The sequence below is a fragment of the Bubalus bubalis genome, chromosome 22 (genome assembly GCF_019923935.1).
Source record: "Bubalus bubalis isolate 160015118507 breed Murrah chromosome 22, NDDB_SH_1, whole genome shotgun sequence".
Lineage (NCBI taxonomy): Eukaryota > Metazoa > Chordata > Mammalia > Artiodactyla > Bovidae > Bubalus > Bubalus bubalis.
Genome location: NC_059178.1, coordinates 201487 through 216365, shown reverse-complemented (window position 1 = coordinate 216365; position 14879 = coordinate 201487). Strand labels below are relative to the sequence as shown.

General features: G+C 44.6%; 1 protein-coding gene across 1 annotated transcript; it reads left to right on the top strand.

The window, feature by feature from the left end:
* The first annotated feature begins 591 nt into the window (after positions 1–591).
* LOC102405134 (serpin B11) lies at positions 592–10909 on the top strand. Its single transcript, XM_006080868.4, is given in 7 exon segments — positions 592–759; positions 2125–2184; positions 3737–3880; positions 5550–5662; positions 6926–7073; positions 7714–7866; positions 9904–10909. Coding segments are annotated over 7 exon segments (1191 nt in total). The 3' UTR covers positions 10309–10909.
* Positions 10910–14879: the final 3970 nt, after the last annotated feature.

Genomic DNA, 14879 nt, shown 5'->3' with positions numbered 1-14879 from the left:
TGCTAGGATCCCCTTACTTTTGTGGAGGAGACAAGAAATAAGGTTCACCAAGGAGATGAACTGTGCAGAGAACATCATCCGAGTTTGCCCCACTGTCTCTCAGCTTGCTTGTGCAGGGTGACAGGATGGAGACTGTGAAGACGGGAGCTGGCTGGGAAGGATCTAAGGATCTCTTTTGGCTGGGCTGTGTAGCTCAAGGACTTTGTACAAATTCCAGATGAGGAGAGTCCCTAAAGTGTGGAAAATAAGAGCCAAGGGATCCAGTTTCTTCTGTGCTTTTGCTCCAGAAAAATTAGCCGTCACTTTTAAATGTACACAGACGATAGCGAGAGAGCTTTGAAGTACTGGTTGAAGAGAACAGTAAATCTTCTCTTCAGGAGAATAAAGAACTACTGTGAAGGCCCTCCCCCACCCTAGCGTTTATTAGCTCCTCAGAGAGTGTGACAGCAGGCTGTAACTCCTCATGAAGCAGTGGGCTCAGACGCTTCCGTTCACGGAAGGTCACAACTGAATGCTCGATATTATCTTTGCCTCCAGGTAAGTCTGAGATATTTTTTTTCCCTTTCATTCTCAGGTAGGGCTTTGCTGAAAATGGATTCCCTCAGCACAGCAAACGTTGAATTTTGTCTGGATGTGTTCAAGGAGCTGAACTATAACCACGCAGGAGACAACGTCTTCTTCTCCCCACTGAGTCTTCTTTATGCTCTTAGTGTGATGCTCCTGGGAGCCAGAGGGAACAGCGCAGAGCAGATGGAGAAGGTACTGGGCACAGCAGGAGCCCCAGGTGGCCTGGGGTCTTCCTCAGAATGACTTACACTCTATACCCAGAAAACACTGCCATCCTGTGAAAGAACCACACGTGGGCAAAGCATGTTTCTTATGACTGATAGCTTAGATACGCTACGCGTTACAATGCAAATAGCACAATGCAGCCACGCGCGGTCTCTCCCTTGCCATCAGCGCTTTCACACGTAAATGACCGAAACTTACTCTCATAGTTTATCTTTACAGTGGTTTAAACATGCTAGAGAACACATATATGGTGTGATTCTTGCCCTCTACAGTTTTAATTTACAATAAAATGAGTCTCTATCAGAAACTAACACAGTGTTGTAGAATAATTATATTTCAAATGAAAAAATAATGGAGTTTAAACAAATGACCAAATTCAGTAAAAAAAAAAATGACTGTTTAAAAGTTATCCAGTTTTTCACAGTGCTCATTTATGCATTTGAAGTTCATACCAGCCCTGTGTGTTAGGGGTAGGAATTGTTATCCCCATTTTACAGATGGGAAACAGACTAACCTGAGACGAAGGAAGAACGGGCGGCATAGGCTGATATGCAGTGGTTTCCCACCATACATACGCATACATACATTCACACATGTGTATACATATGTATGTATATACGTATACATACATTCACACATGTGTATACATATGTATGTATATACGGCTTCCCAGGTGGCACCAATGGTAAAGATTGCCTGCCGAGCAGGAGATGCAAGAGGTGCAGGCTCAGTCCCTGGGAGAGAAGATCCCCTGGAGGAGGAAATGGCACCCCACTCCAGTATTCTTGCCTGGAAAATTCCATGGACAGAGGAGCATTTTTTTTTTTTTTTTGCTGTGAAAAGTCTAGAAGGATATCACTTAACAACTCCCAGGGTATTTGCACATCTTATTATTGCTTGTCCTTTATTCCATATTTGATGCACTTTTAGGATTTTCTTGCATTTAAATAAATAATTTAGCGGGAAACCATGAGGCGTTTGCACAGCCCCGGAGGAGCTATCAGTGCCTGCCTGGCGACAGTGGCGGAGGGGCTGAAGAGTCTGTGAGCGGAGCTCAGGGCCTGGCGCCAGACAGGCAATGCGGGTCAGGGCCAAGTGGATTAACCTCATGAACTCAATTTCCCTAACAGAAAATGAGGATAATAGTATCTACTTTAAAAGTTGTCGGGAGGATTAAGTAAGATATGCAAAGGCTTAGTTCAGGATTTGGATGTAACATCATTAAACATTAGTTCTTACTAGGTCTTTATCTCAAGTGGAAAACCTTGTAGCTGTCAGTCTCTGTAGACTGTGTGTTCCTTTTGATGCCAGTCTATCTCATTTGTTTTCTAGGTGCTTCACTTTAATCATATTGTAGAACCATCAGGACCAGAGTTCAAGGCCTTAGCTAAGGTATGATAATATCTCTGCTGAGCTGTCAAATGCTCTTTGATAAAGAGCACCAAGAAATAATATAGTCCAGGCGTTGAGTGGCAGAGCACTTTATTGATTCATAAGCACGTGAGTGATGAATCCTCGGTTTCCTCCTTTAATCCTCCTGAGGGTGACTGGCCAATAGGATTAATGCAATGGTAGTAACAACCACAGTAAAGCCCCCCAGATTTTATCATCTGATTTTTGTCATCCTCATTCAGCTTTCTGTTCTCTTATGAACTGTGCCCCATGGTGAGTCTGCCAGGCTCTTCTATGTAGGGTCAGGTCTTCAGTCCAATGAGGGGACTGAGAAAGAACCTGATGCTTTACCTTTTAATTCTATAGCAGGAAAACAGGGCCTGATGTCATCCAACCCACGTGCTCCAGGACTGCGGTCTCTGTTCTTTCTAATAAAAGGATGCCTTTTGACCTCAAAACTAGATAGAACTGCCACATGGAAACATATGTATGCTTGATTGTGATTGAGGAAAGACATACATGCCTAGAGCCACAGAGTACTTGCTTCATGGAACCCTTATTGTTAGGAGATTGGAGCCCATAGTTTAGGAACGTTCACTTTGGGCAATAGAGGCATAAACCCTGCTGCTGCTGCTGCTGCTAAGTCGCTTCAGTCGTGTCCGACTCTGTGCGACCCCGTAGACGGCAGCCCACCAGGCTCCCCCATCCCTACAGTTCCCATGAACTCAGATGCATCAAATTGAAGAGGAGGAGGCGGGAGAGGGGAGGAGGGGGTGAGATGTATGGAGAGAGTAACGTGGAAACTTACATGACCATATGCAAAATAGATAGCCAACGGGAATTTGCTGTATGTCCCAGGGAACTCAAACAGGGACTCTGCACCAACCTCGAGGGTGGGACGGGGAGGGAAGCAGAGCGAGGTTCAGGAGGGAGGGGATATATGTGTACCTGTGGCGGATTCATGCTGAGGTCTGACAGAAAACAGCAAAAGTCAGCAAAGCAACTATCCTTCAATTAAAAAAGAAACAAAACAAAACAAAACATGTGCTTAAGTGAATTGCTTCTGTGATGGACAGATGGGTGTGTCAGGTCAGTTCAATAAAGAGCTCAGTATTTGATTAAATGATCATATAGAAAATGGAGACATTAAAAGGAGCATGATAGATAGAGAAGGAAAATGATTCTTTAGGCACAAAGGCAACAGTCACACTTGGATCATCGCTCTGAAAATCCCCACTAGGATCTCTTCATTAAAATGTCTGGTTTTGGGTTAAACCACGAGAGCTGACAAGTCCTTGTGTGTTTGTGGTAGTTTACAATTCTGCACACGGTCTGTAGCCAAAGTCCCAGAGTGCTGAGATTATTGTGGGAGAGGAAACCTGGAGAAGGAGAAGGCTTTCAGCTTCCAGCTCTTGCTTTGTTCGTATTCACTGCCCTTCTATTCAGAGGCAAACGCCCTGCTGTCTGGTTGTTGCTTTCACATTATTTTTACTCTCTAATGGCAAGAAATCAAGCAATTTAATACTCCATTCTTTATTTACTGGTGCTTCAGTGCAACCAAGCTGGAAGGATTCACTCAGACTTAGGAGTCCTTTTCTCCCAGATCAATCGGCCGGACTCTACCTACACCCTCAGCATCGCCAGCAGACCCTACGGGACAAGGCGCTGATTCCTTGAGGCAAGGCCCTTTGGAACAGTTGCCAACAGCCTTCTTGGCATCCTCTGAATTTCACATTATAAACTAAAATGAAGGATAAGAAGTGTCACATGATATTCATCTTCATGAGATTACATTTGAGCGGAAATAGAGTCTCAGTGAAATGGTTTTTACCAAACTCCTATTTAAGGTTGTGAAATGTCACATAACTTCCTGCAAATCACCCGTGTTGCCCAAGAGTAAGGTCGTGGATGAAACACAAAACAAATTTGGTAATAATTATCCCTTATGAGCCAGAAAGAAAACAAAACATATTTCTCATCTCTCCTTCAAAGGTCCTTAATGGCAGAATATTGAGAGTTAATGGAAAGTACACTGGGCTGGGAGCCAAGAGAGCTGTTCCCATTGAGGCATGACTTTGGACAAATATCTTTCACCTGTAAAATGAGAGGATTAGACTACGTTCTTTCTAGTTCCCAAATTCTAACACTAATGATGCCATTTTCCAATGGCAGTAACATATACAGTTTTACTGAGTGTTTCTTATGTGCCAGCCATTCTACTCAATCTCATATATTCCTTACACAGCCCTGTAAGATGTAACCATAAAATTGTTACCAGCTCTACAATCATGAAGCAGATTCTATAAAGGCCATAGACATAAAGTGACACAGCCTAGATTTGGCCTCTATCTAAACTCATCTTCTTGTATATTAAATACTACATTATCCTGCAATGATTGAGGTGAAATCCTAGATTCAGTGACACAGCTTTGGTTTGACCAGTGTGACTTAGATGTCAATCAACCCTGAATATTCACTGGAAGGACTGAAGCTGAAGCTCCAATACTTTGGCCACCTGATGAGAAGAGCTGACTCATTGGAAAAGACCCTGATGCTGGGAAAGATTGAAGGCAGGAGGGGAAGACAGAGGATGAGATTGTTGGATGACATCACTGACTCAATGGACATGAGTTTGGGTAAACTCGGGGAGATGGTGAAGGACAGGGAAGCCTGCTGTGCTGCAGTCCATGGGGGTCACAAAGAGTTGGACATGACTGAGCAACTGGGCAATGACAACTTAAATGTCAGCTGGGTGAAGTGAAATGCAGCCTTGAATTTCTAATGTTCTTCCCTAGCCTGGTGGTGCAGTCTACGTCTTATACTCAACAAGCTTTGGATTGTCAGAGTTTTTGCAACTTAGTGTGGCCCATCTTGGTATCATAGATATTTCAGAGGTATTTCCTTCTATAGCCCTAGAAGCGTAAAGAGAATGTTTATGGACAGGACCTGAAGTAAGGGGATTAACAACTGTGGGCCCCTCTCTCATTCTTTTGTCTCCCTCAAATTGTCACCATCTGGGTGTAATTGTAAATAGATGTTGACTTGAGACAAGGATGATTACATCTGACATGAGAAGCTGACTTGAGAAGCTCCCCATTAGTTTCATTAGGTTGTCTCGGTCTGTGTCAGAAGATACGGATATCTCAGGATTCTGTCTGGAGAAATTCCCACCGCATGGGCTGTGAGCAGTCACGTAAGCATGTTCCAGCCACAGCTGGATGCAGCTCAGGGCAAGAACTGGGTCTAGGGCCAGATTTTACTCTCAGTTAAGCTTTCCCTGGATTCAGGCACAAAAGAATCCAGTTAAGCAGTAACTTTCCTTGCACTATTTTTTTGGTGTTATGCAACTATCCTTTCTTTTACAGCAATACTTACACTGTTCTGAGAAATTGTATCAAGCCAGGCTGCAAACTGTTGATTTTGAACGGTCTGCAGAAGAAACAAGGAAAACCATCAATGCTTGGGTTGAAAGTAAAACTGCTGATGAGGATAAGTCAACCACATGTCTCCAAACTTTATTCGAGCTGTGTTGATAAACTTGCTGAGTTAACGTTAAGGAAGAAGCTAGATGCGCTTGTTTAGATTAGTGTTCTGGCCTCAGTTTAGGGCTCTGTGCCTAGAATAATGCCTGGCACATAAAAGTTTTGTAAAAATTTTGAGCGTAGATTGATTAGTGTTGTCTGTCATTACAGATCCACATGCTGTGTATTTGTTTAGACTGTTATCGTTATTTTGTCATTAATTTGTGTATTTATTTATCCATTCATTTGTGTATATATATATATACACATATGTATATATATAATCAAATGATGTTCATCATTGTTATTACATGCTAGGTATTATGTTTGGCCCAAAAGTTCAATAAAAATGAAAGCTCTCATCAAGCTTAGAGTCTGATATTTCATATACTCCTGTTTCATATTGTATGATAGATTATATTCCAAAAAAATGATATAAATTGCAACACTCCAAAATGCTCCAAGAAGGCTTGGTGTTCCATCTTGATCAATATATTTACAGTAAGAAATTCTTGGTATAGTTTTATAAATCCTGATTTTTCAGATACATTTTTATTTCAAATGTTGGTTAGCATACTGAAAGGACCGGTGTGTCTTTGGAATATGTAACATATTTGCAATTGGTGAGGTACTGGTAACTATAGAGCCTGATAGATATGAAAAGTAAGCCACAGGAGATGATTCCCTGGTGGCTCAGATGGTAAAGAATCTGCCTGCAATGCAGGGGACTCAAGTTTGATCCCTGGGTCAGAAAGATCCCCTGGGGAAGGAAATGGCAACCCACTCCGTATTCTTGCCTGAAAAATCCTGTGGACAGAGGAGCCTGGCGGGCTGCAGTGCAGAGGTCACAAAGATTGGGGCGCGACTGAGCGACTGACACACCATGGGAGATGATTGTAGAATTTTTTAAAAAGCAGTTATGTATAAGAAAGCATGGGATATGACTAGTTTAAAGACAGGTTGATTCATACCTAACATACTTGGTATTCCTTGAATGCCAGCTTCTGATTAGATGTAACAAAGCATTCAATATTCTTTGAAATAAACTTCATTTCACAAGAACATGCTTTATGGCCACAGATGAGGGAATTCTTCTGGGATCTCAAATCTATAATTAGCCTTAACAAAGGCCCCAAATTTCTTGTAACTCTTCAACTCTCTACTATCAATAAGTTCAAATCCAAGTATATTATTTATTCTTTTTTTTTGTTGTTGTTGTTACAAGGAAAAGTCACTAACCTCTTTGGAAAAGGCACGATTGAGCCCTCCTGTGTCATGGTCTTGGTGAATGCCATATATTTCAAAGGACAATGGCAGAATAAATTTCAGGAACGAGAAACATTTAAAACCCCTTTTCAGTTAAGAAAGGTAAGTATTTTATTTTCAGGTGGATGATCAATTTCGGAGAATGCCATATCCATTAAAGACAATTTAGAAAGTTTCAGTGAAAATACTGGTTCTAGGCTTTGTGTTTCCATGAATTTTGTTTCTGTTGCTCCCATGAAGTGATGGTAACCTTTCTCAATGGGGTGATCAGGAACAGAAGAAAGTTCGTCCTTTTCTTACTGTTCTTCTGGGGGTCTACATTCTTCCCAGACATGCTTTTTCTATTAAATAGTTTCTCTAGAAACACAGCAAAGTTAGTCGTACTATTTTTCTCCCAGAAAGTCTCGAATCAGATCCAAAAAAAGGAGATGACCCTATAATCTCATTTTCCCACATAAATCACTTTATCTAGAGACCTTGCCTTTGTTTTGGGGAAACATATATGTTATCGTTTTTATTAGTAAGTATATTATCTGAACACAAACATTTTAAAATTAAAAAAACTTATAACCTTTGCAAAGCAGTGCCATACAGGCTGTATTCTGTCATTTCTGTTTTACCCATGCCTTTCTGGCGCTAATGCGGTTACCCTTGTTATTCTGAAAGGAAAATCAGTATGTGTACCTGTACACACACGCATGTAACTGTACCATCGAATTACAGCTTTTTGTTTTAAATATAGGGTAAACGTGTGACTGTGGAGCTGATGCACCGGACGGGGAGTTTAAACTGGCTCGTCGAGGAGACACAGGTGCAGGTCTTGCAGCTGCCCTATGTCAACAGCACACTCGGTACGATCATTCTGCTTCCAGTGGGCACGGCTGACGTAGGCCAGGTGAGAATGCTAATGTGCAGTGAAGACGCGGGTGTGTGGGCACACGCACACGATGTGTGTTTAATGCTAATGTGCAGTGAAGACGCGGGTGTGTGCACACACGCACACGATGTGTGTTTAATGCTAATGTGCAGTGAAGACGCGGGTGTGTGCGCGCATGCACACGATGTGTGTTTAATGCTAATGTGCAGTGAAGACGCGGGTGTGTGCGCGCACGCACACGATGTGTGTTTCGTGACCATAGTGTTGCCTGTCACTGATTCTATCAGGTTCAGCAGTTCTGCCAGGTGCTGTGAGAGCAAAGGGCGGACATCCAGAAGTCCCTGACTTCAGGATGATGTATTTAGGGAGAACAATCTATTCTTCCTTTTAAAAAAGGGCATCTGGAGGCAGAAGTGCCTGAGGTACCAGTTCACACACACACACAGATGCACACACACACACACACACACACTGGTCATTGGACGTTTGGGAAACCCCTTGCTATAGCGGGCTTCCCTTGTGGCTCAGACAGTAAAGAATCTGCCTGCAGTGTGGGAGACCTGGGTCTGATCCCTAGGTTGGGAAAGTAGGGAAGTCTTCTGGACATCCCTGGGCTGGGATGTGTGCTCTGGAGCTCTAGGAAGAGCAGCACAGTCTGGGCTGTAAGAACACGTGTGGCAGAGGTGTGGTCACTGCAGGGGGAGCTCAGTTCTCTGGAGGTCTGTGGGCTTCAGTGAAAGATACCTGGAGGCATAGAGCACTTGGAAGCAGTTTAGAAGTGGTCTTTTTTACCTTTGGGCTGTGCCCTGAAGTATGTGGGGTTTTATTCTCCAACTAGGATCAGACCCGTGCCCCCTGAATTGAAAGGGTGGAGTTTTAAGCACTGGACTGCCAGGGACATCCCAGAAGTGGTTTTTATTAAATTGGGATTCATGTATTTAATTGTTCATTTATTCATTCATACACCAAACATTGAGTGTCCACAGCATGCTGAAAACTGCTATGTCCTGGAAACACAGACGAATCTGTGGTTACAACACAGAGTTGAATGTGTAGGGAGCGCTGTGACAGACCCTGCAGAAAAGGAAGAACAGAGTCCAGATGTGAGGGAGGAAGTCAGGAAGGCACCCTAGTTGAGCAATCTCGATGCCAGCCTCACTGGATAAGTAGGAGATGAAGAGGAACAAAGGCAGCGCCTGTTGCTCCAGCCAGAGAAAGGGACACATGCCAACGCCTTGGAAGTATGAGGCAGCGAGGGGGGTCTGACATGAAGTCGTGGTGACGTGGATCAGGGCAGAGAAGCACAGAGGGAAAAGAGGCTTAAGAATTAAACCACCTTCATTTTATGTCTGATTTTATACTGTCAGGATGGGGGAAAATGTGACAAAAAAGTTTTCAACTCTTGTAATAGATTGATGGGGTTTGACATACTGGTTTGGAGCTGCAGGGAGGTCTGAACAGAGAGTTTCAAATGACCAAGGGTAGAATTTGAAGGGTTTCAGAAACTCTTGAAACTGGATGTAGGGTGAGAGGTCTGAGTTTTGAGACTGCTTGGGGGGAAATCGAAGCATAGACCCAGGAACTGAATTGCTGGGTGAAGGCAGAGGACATCCTGGGTTCAGAAGCTTCTGGCACAATGAGGGCAGGACATGGGATTAGAGCGGCAAAATCAGCTCATAAAGGAGACGTGACTCATGTTTCAGATGTGCGTGCCCAGAAGACATGGTTGAATTCCTCCAGGAAATGGGGCACAAGGACTTCACGGCAATAGAGGGAGTTTAAGAGATGCCTCCCTGCTGAGGAAATGAGGCAAAAGGGTGTAGGATACACATTGACAAGTTTAATTATGAAGTATCAGTGAGAAGTAGACAGGAGAAGAGGGGAGGTGTGGCCGCACATGAGGTTTTTGTTTTATTCAGACAGGACTTGAGTACATTTTAAAGGTAGAGAAGAAATTGATGTTGAATTGTTGACGCCAATCAGAAAGCAAATAGCATTGAACATTCAGGGCGTGTGTTCAGCTCCTGTGGGCTCCACCCGTGTTTTGTCTCTTAGGTAGAAAAGCAGCTGAACTCGAAGACCTTTCAGGAATGGACCAGCCCGCCCAACATGGTGGAGAGGGACGTGGAAGTGCATCTCCCGAAATTCAAACTGGAGATCAAGTACGAGCTCAATTCCCTGTTAGAGTCCCTCGGGATGACAGACATCTTCAGCCAGGTCAAAGCAGATCTCTCTGGAATATCACCAGTCAAGGGCCTCTTTGTATCAAAGGTCATCCACAAGTCCTACGTGGAGGTCAACGAGGAGGGCACGGAGGCAGCTGCGGCCACTGGCGACGTCCTGGTAGTAAAAAGACTTCCCATCCGAGCTCAGTTCGTGGCGAACCACCCCTTCCTGTTCTTCATCAAGCACTTTCACACCAACACAATTCTCTTCTGTGGCAAGCTGGCCTCTCCCTGAGCAGAGTGGGTGGAGCAAGGCTCAGGGTCACAGGGGAGGGCACTGAGCAACCGCGACTAAACGTGGGTCACACCTCACCCTCCCCCGTGCCTCAGTTTGCGCCTCTGAAAAATGGGGCTGGGACATCTGGCTTATCTCATGAGTTGGTGAAGCCTCAGATGATGGTCATCATGGAAAAAGCTACAGCTACACACAAGCCTCTGTCTCTCATCTTTGGGGCCTCGTTTAAGTGCTGTCTGGGTGATATGATCCAGTCAGTGGGAAATAGTTTAGAAGATTAGATTTTCTTGACTTGTTTGTATCAGTGAGCTCTTGGTTAAGTGGCCACTTTACCTTTGGAAGACCAATGTAAAGGCTTCAACTTTGGCTGGATCTTAAAATCTGTTATTTTCCTTGTATATGTAAATATAACATCATGAATTCTGTATTGACTATAATAAATACATGAAATGCCTTAAATTCTTGGAGGATTTTTAGTACTCTGCAGCAACTCAATACATATGAGAAAAGACTGGATAAGTAGAAGTCTGATTCAGTGCACATTTTAGTAGAATCTTTGGCTAAATCTTTTTAGGCTCTAAATTGAATCAGATTTTTCTTTCTCTCCCTCCCTCCCTCCCTCCATCCTTCTCTCTCTTTCTCAATAGTGTTTAGTTGTTTAGTCACTAAGTTGTGTCCAACTCTTTTGCTACTCATGGACCATAGCCCTCCAGGCTCCTCTGCCCATGGGATTTTCCAGGCAAGAATACTGGAGTGGGTATTTCCTTCTCCAGGAAAGGTATTGCCATTTCCTTCTCTAGGGGTTCTTCTCAACCCAGGGATAGAACCGGTATCTTATGCATTGGCAGGTGGATTCTTTACTGCTAAGCCACCAGGAAGCCCTCAATATTCACAATAATGCAATGAGAAAAATTCACAACAGAAAAAAACAGACATCAATCACAATATTTTATTAGAAAAATTTCTTAAGGACTTCCCTAGTGGTCCAGTGGTTATGATTCAGAGCTTCCACTGCAGGGGGCATGGGGTTTGATCCCTGGTCAGGAAATTAAGACCCCACATGCTATTCAGTTCAGTTCAGTCAGTTCAGTAGCTCAGTCGTGTCCGACTCTTTCCGACCCCATGAATCGCAGCACGCCAGGCCTCCCTGTCCATCACCAACTCCCGGAGTTCATGCAGACTCATGTCCATTGAGTCAGTGATGCCATCCAGCCATCTCATCCTCTGTTGTCCCCTTCTCCTCCTGCCCCCAATCCCTCCCAGCATCAGAGTCTTTTCCAATGAGTCAACTCTTTGCATGAGGTGGCCAAAGTACTGGAGTTTCACCTTTAGCATCATTCCTTCCAAAGAAATCCTAGGGCTGATCTCCAGAATGGACTGGTTGGATCTCCTTGCAGTCCAAGGGACTCTCAAGAGTCTTCTCCAACACCACAGTTCAAAGGCATCAATTCTTTGGCACTCAGCTTTCTTCACAGTCCAACTCTCACATCCTTTTTTAAAAAAGAAATCCTCCTTAATTTCTATTTATGATAACATAAAGTGATGATCAGATAATAGTGTCCATAATACATTCACTGCCTTCTCAGTGTCATCCTGACGAATGCTTCCTTCCAGAACTCTCTCAGAGGGCTGAACACAAGAGTCCCTCAAATCCCCCTTCTCTTACACTGTCTTAGAACAGTCAGTTCCAAGACCATCATTGATTCCCTCTGCAGTGATGGGCCACCATCTTACTATTGCCAGTGGTGGCGGACAAGGATGGGTTTTCAACTTCCCTAATGATGCTAAGTTAAATAAGCAGGGTGACAATATACAGCCTTGACGTACTCCTTTTCCTATTTGGAAACAGTCTGTTGTTCCATGTCCAGTTCTAACTGTTGCTTCCTGACCTGCATAAAAATTTCTCAAGAGGCAGATCAGGTGGTCTGTTCTTCCCATCTCTTTCAGAATTTTCCACAGTTTATTGTGATCCACACAGTCAAAGGCTTTGGCATAGTCAATAAAGCAGAAATAGATGTTTTTCTGGAACTCTCTTGCTTTTTCCATGATCCACACAAGCTGGAATCAAGATTGCTGGGAGAAATATCAATAACCTCAGATATGCAGATGACACCACCCTTATGGCAGAAAGTGAAGAGGAACTAAAAAGCCTCTTGATGAAGGTGAAAGTGGAGAGTGAAAAAATTGACTTAAAGCTCAACATTCAGAAAACGAAGATCATGGCATCCGGTCCCATTACTTCATGGGAAATAGATGGAGAAACAGGGGAAACACTGTCAGACTTTATTTTTGGGGGCTCCAAAATTACTGCAGTTGGTGACTGCAGCCATGAGATTAAAAGACGCTTACTCCTTCGAAGGAAAGTTATGACCAACCTAGATAGCATATTCGAAAGCAGAGACATTACTTTGCCAACAAAGGTTCGTCTGGTCAAGGCTATGGTTTTTCCTGTGGTCATGTACGGATGTGAGAGTTGGACTGTGAAGAAGGCTGAGCGCCGAAGAATTGATGCTTTTGAACTGTGGTGTTGGAGAAGACTCTTGAGAGTCCCTTGGCCTGCAGGGAGATCCAACCAGTCCGTTCTAAAGATCAGTCCTGGGTGTTCTTTGGAAGGAATGATGCTAAAGCTGAAACTCCAGTCCTTTGGCCACCTCATGTGAAGAGTTGACTCAATGGAAAAGACTCTGATGCTGGGAGGGATTGGGGGCAGGAGGAGAAGGGGATGACAGAGGATGAGATGGCTGGATGGCATCACTGACTCGATGGACGTGAGTCTGAGTGAACTCCGGGAGTTGGTGATGGACAGGGAGGCCTGGCGTGCTGCGATTCATGGGGTCGCAAAGATTCGGACACGACTGAGCGACTGATCTGATCTGATCTGATCTGAACGATGCTAAAGCTGAAACTCCAGTACTATGGCCACCTGATGCGAAGAGTTGACTCACTGGAAAAGACTCTGATGCTGGGAGGGATTGGGGGCAGGAGGAAAAGGGGATGACAGAGGATGAGGTGGCTGGATGGCATCACCGACTCGATGGACGTGAGTCTGAGTGAACTCCGGGAGTTGGTGATGGACAGGGAGGCCTGGCGTGCTGTGATTCATGGGGTGGCAAGGAGTCCGACACAACTGAGCCACTGGACTGAACTGAACTGAACTGAATTGGGACCCTGAAGGGTGCATGTGCTCAGTCATGTCTGACTCTTTCTGACACCCTATACAGTAGCCACCATGCTCCTCTGTCCATGGGATTTTTAGACAAGAATACTGGAGTGGATTGACAGTTCCTTCTCCAGGGAACTTCCAGACCCAGGGATTGAACCTGGTTTCCTGTGCTGCCGGCAATCTCCTGAATTATAGGGGGATTCTTTAGTGACTGAGCCACCAGGGAAGCCCTTATTCTTTAATAATAAAATATAAAGTAGCAAGCAAGCAATGATTTCCAGAGAGTATAAAACTGAAGAACACCTCCTTAAAATACCATGTGACATTGCCCCATGGCACTGAGTGGCTGCACATGCTCTTCTAACGATCCTTTACCGAGTGCATCTGTCACACGGCACAAAGCCAGGAAACCACCTTGGCCTAAGTCGTGGATATCCCAGCATCTGTCATGCGGCACAAAGCCAGGAAGCCACCTTGGCCTAGCTCACGGATAACCCAACAAGTTCAACTGCAGAACTATGAGAACCATGGCGCAACTATGATGGGTGTGAAAAAATGAGTTGTTTCTTGGCATCTACTTTTCACCTTAAACATCTAGGAAAGACAACAGAGGCAGTCTGTCTGGTGGATGCTGGGTCCTTCTCCACAGCCCCCGGTGTGTGCTGTACAGGAGCTCAGCGGAGCTGTGGGACCAGGCATGGGGCTGGGGGGTGACCGTGGCCGATAAGCTGTAGGACCTCCCTCCCTGACAGAGGCTCAGAGTGAGTGTCCAGTCACAGCTTCCATTCCAGAACCTCAGAGTCCCCCGAAGGGGTGGGAATTGAGCTGATGGTCACCATTACAGAGAGGGCTGCAAGAGCACCAATGGGCCCTGGGCAGAGACACAGGACTTGGAGAGACAGTGACTAAACCAGCCTCTGGGCACGGAGGAGGGGGTCACGCTCCTGAGCGTTTGCTGTGCAAAGCCAGGAGCTCCTCGGGCACCCAGTGCTGGGTATGGAGAACATAGCTGTTTTCACTCTCTCACAGAGCTATTTTTTTTTAAACTTGAGTATAGTTGCTTTATAATGTTGTGTTCGTTTCTGCTGCACAGCAAAGTGAATCAGCCATTGTTGTTTTTCAGTCACCAGCTCGTGTCCACCTCTTTGTGACCCTATGGACTGCAGCTCACCAGGCCTCCCTGTCCATCACCAACTCCCAGAGCTTGTTCAAACTCATGTCTATTGAGTCGGTGATGCCATCCAACCATCTCATCCTCTGTCATCCCCTTCTCCTCCCGCCTTCAATCTTTCCCAGCATCAAGCTACATATACATATATCCCCTCTTCCTTGGATTTCTTTCCCATTTAGGTCACTACAGAGCAGTGAGTAGAGTTCCCTGAGCTATTCTGTAGGTTCTCATTAGTTA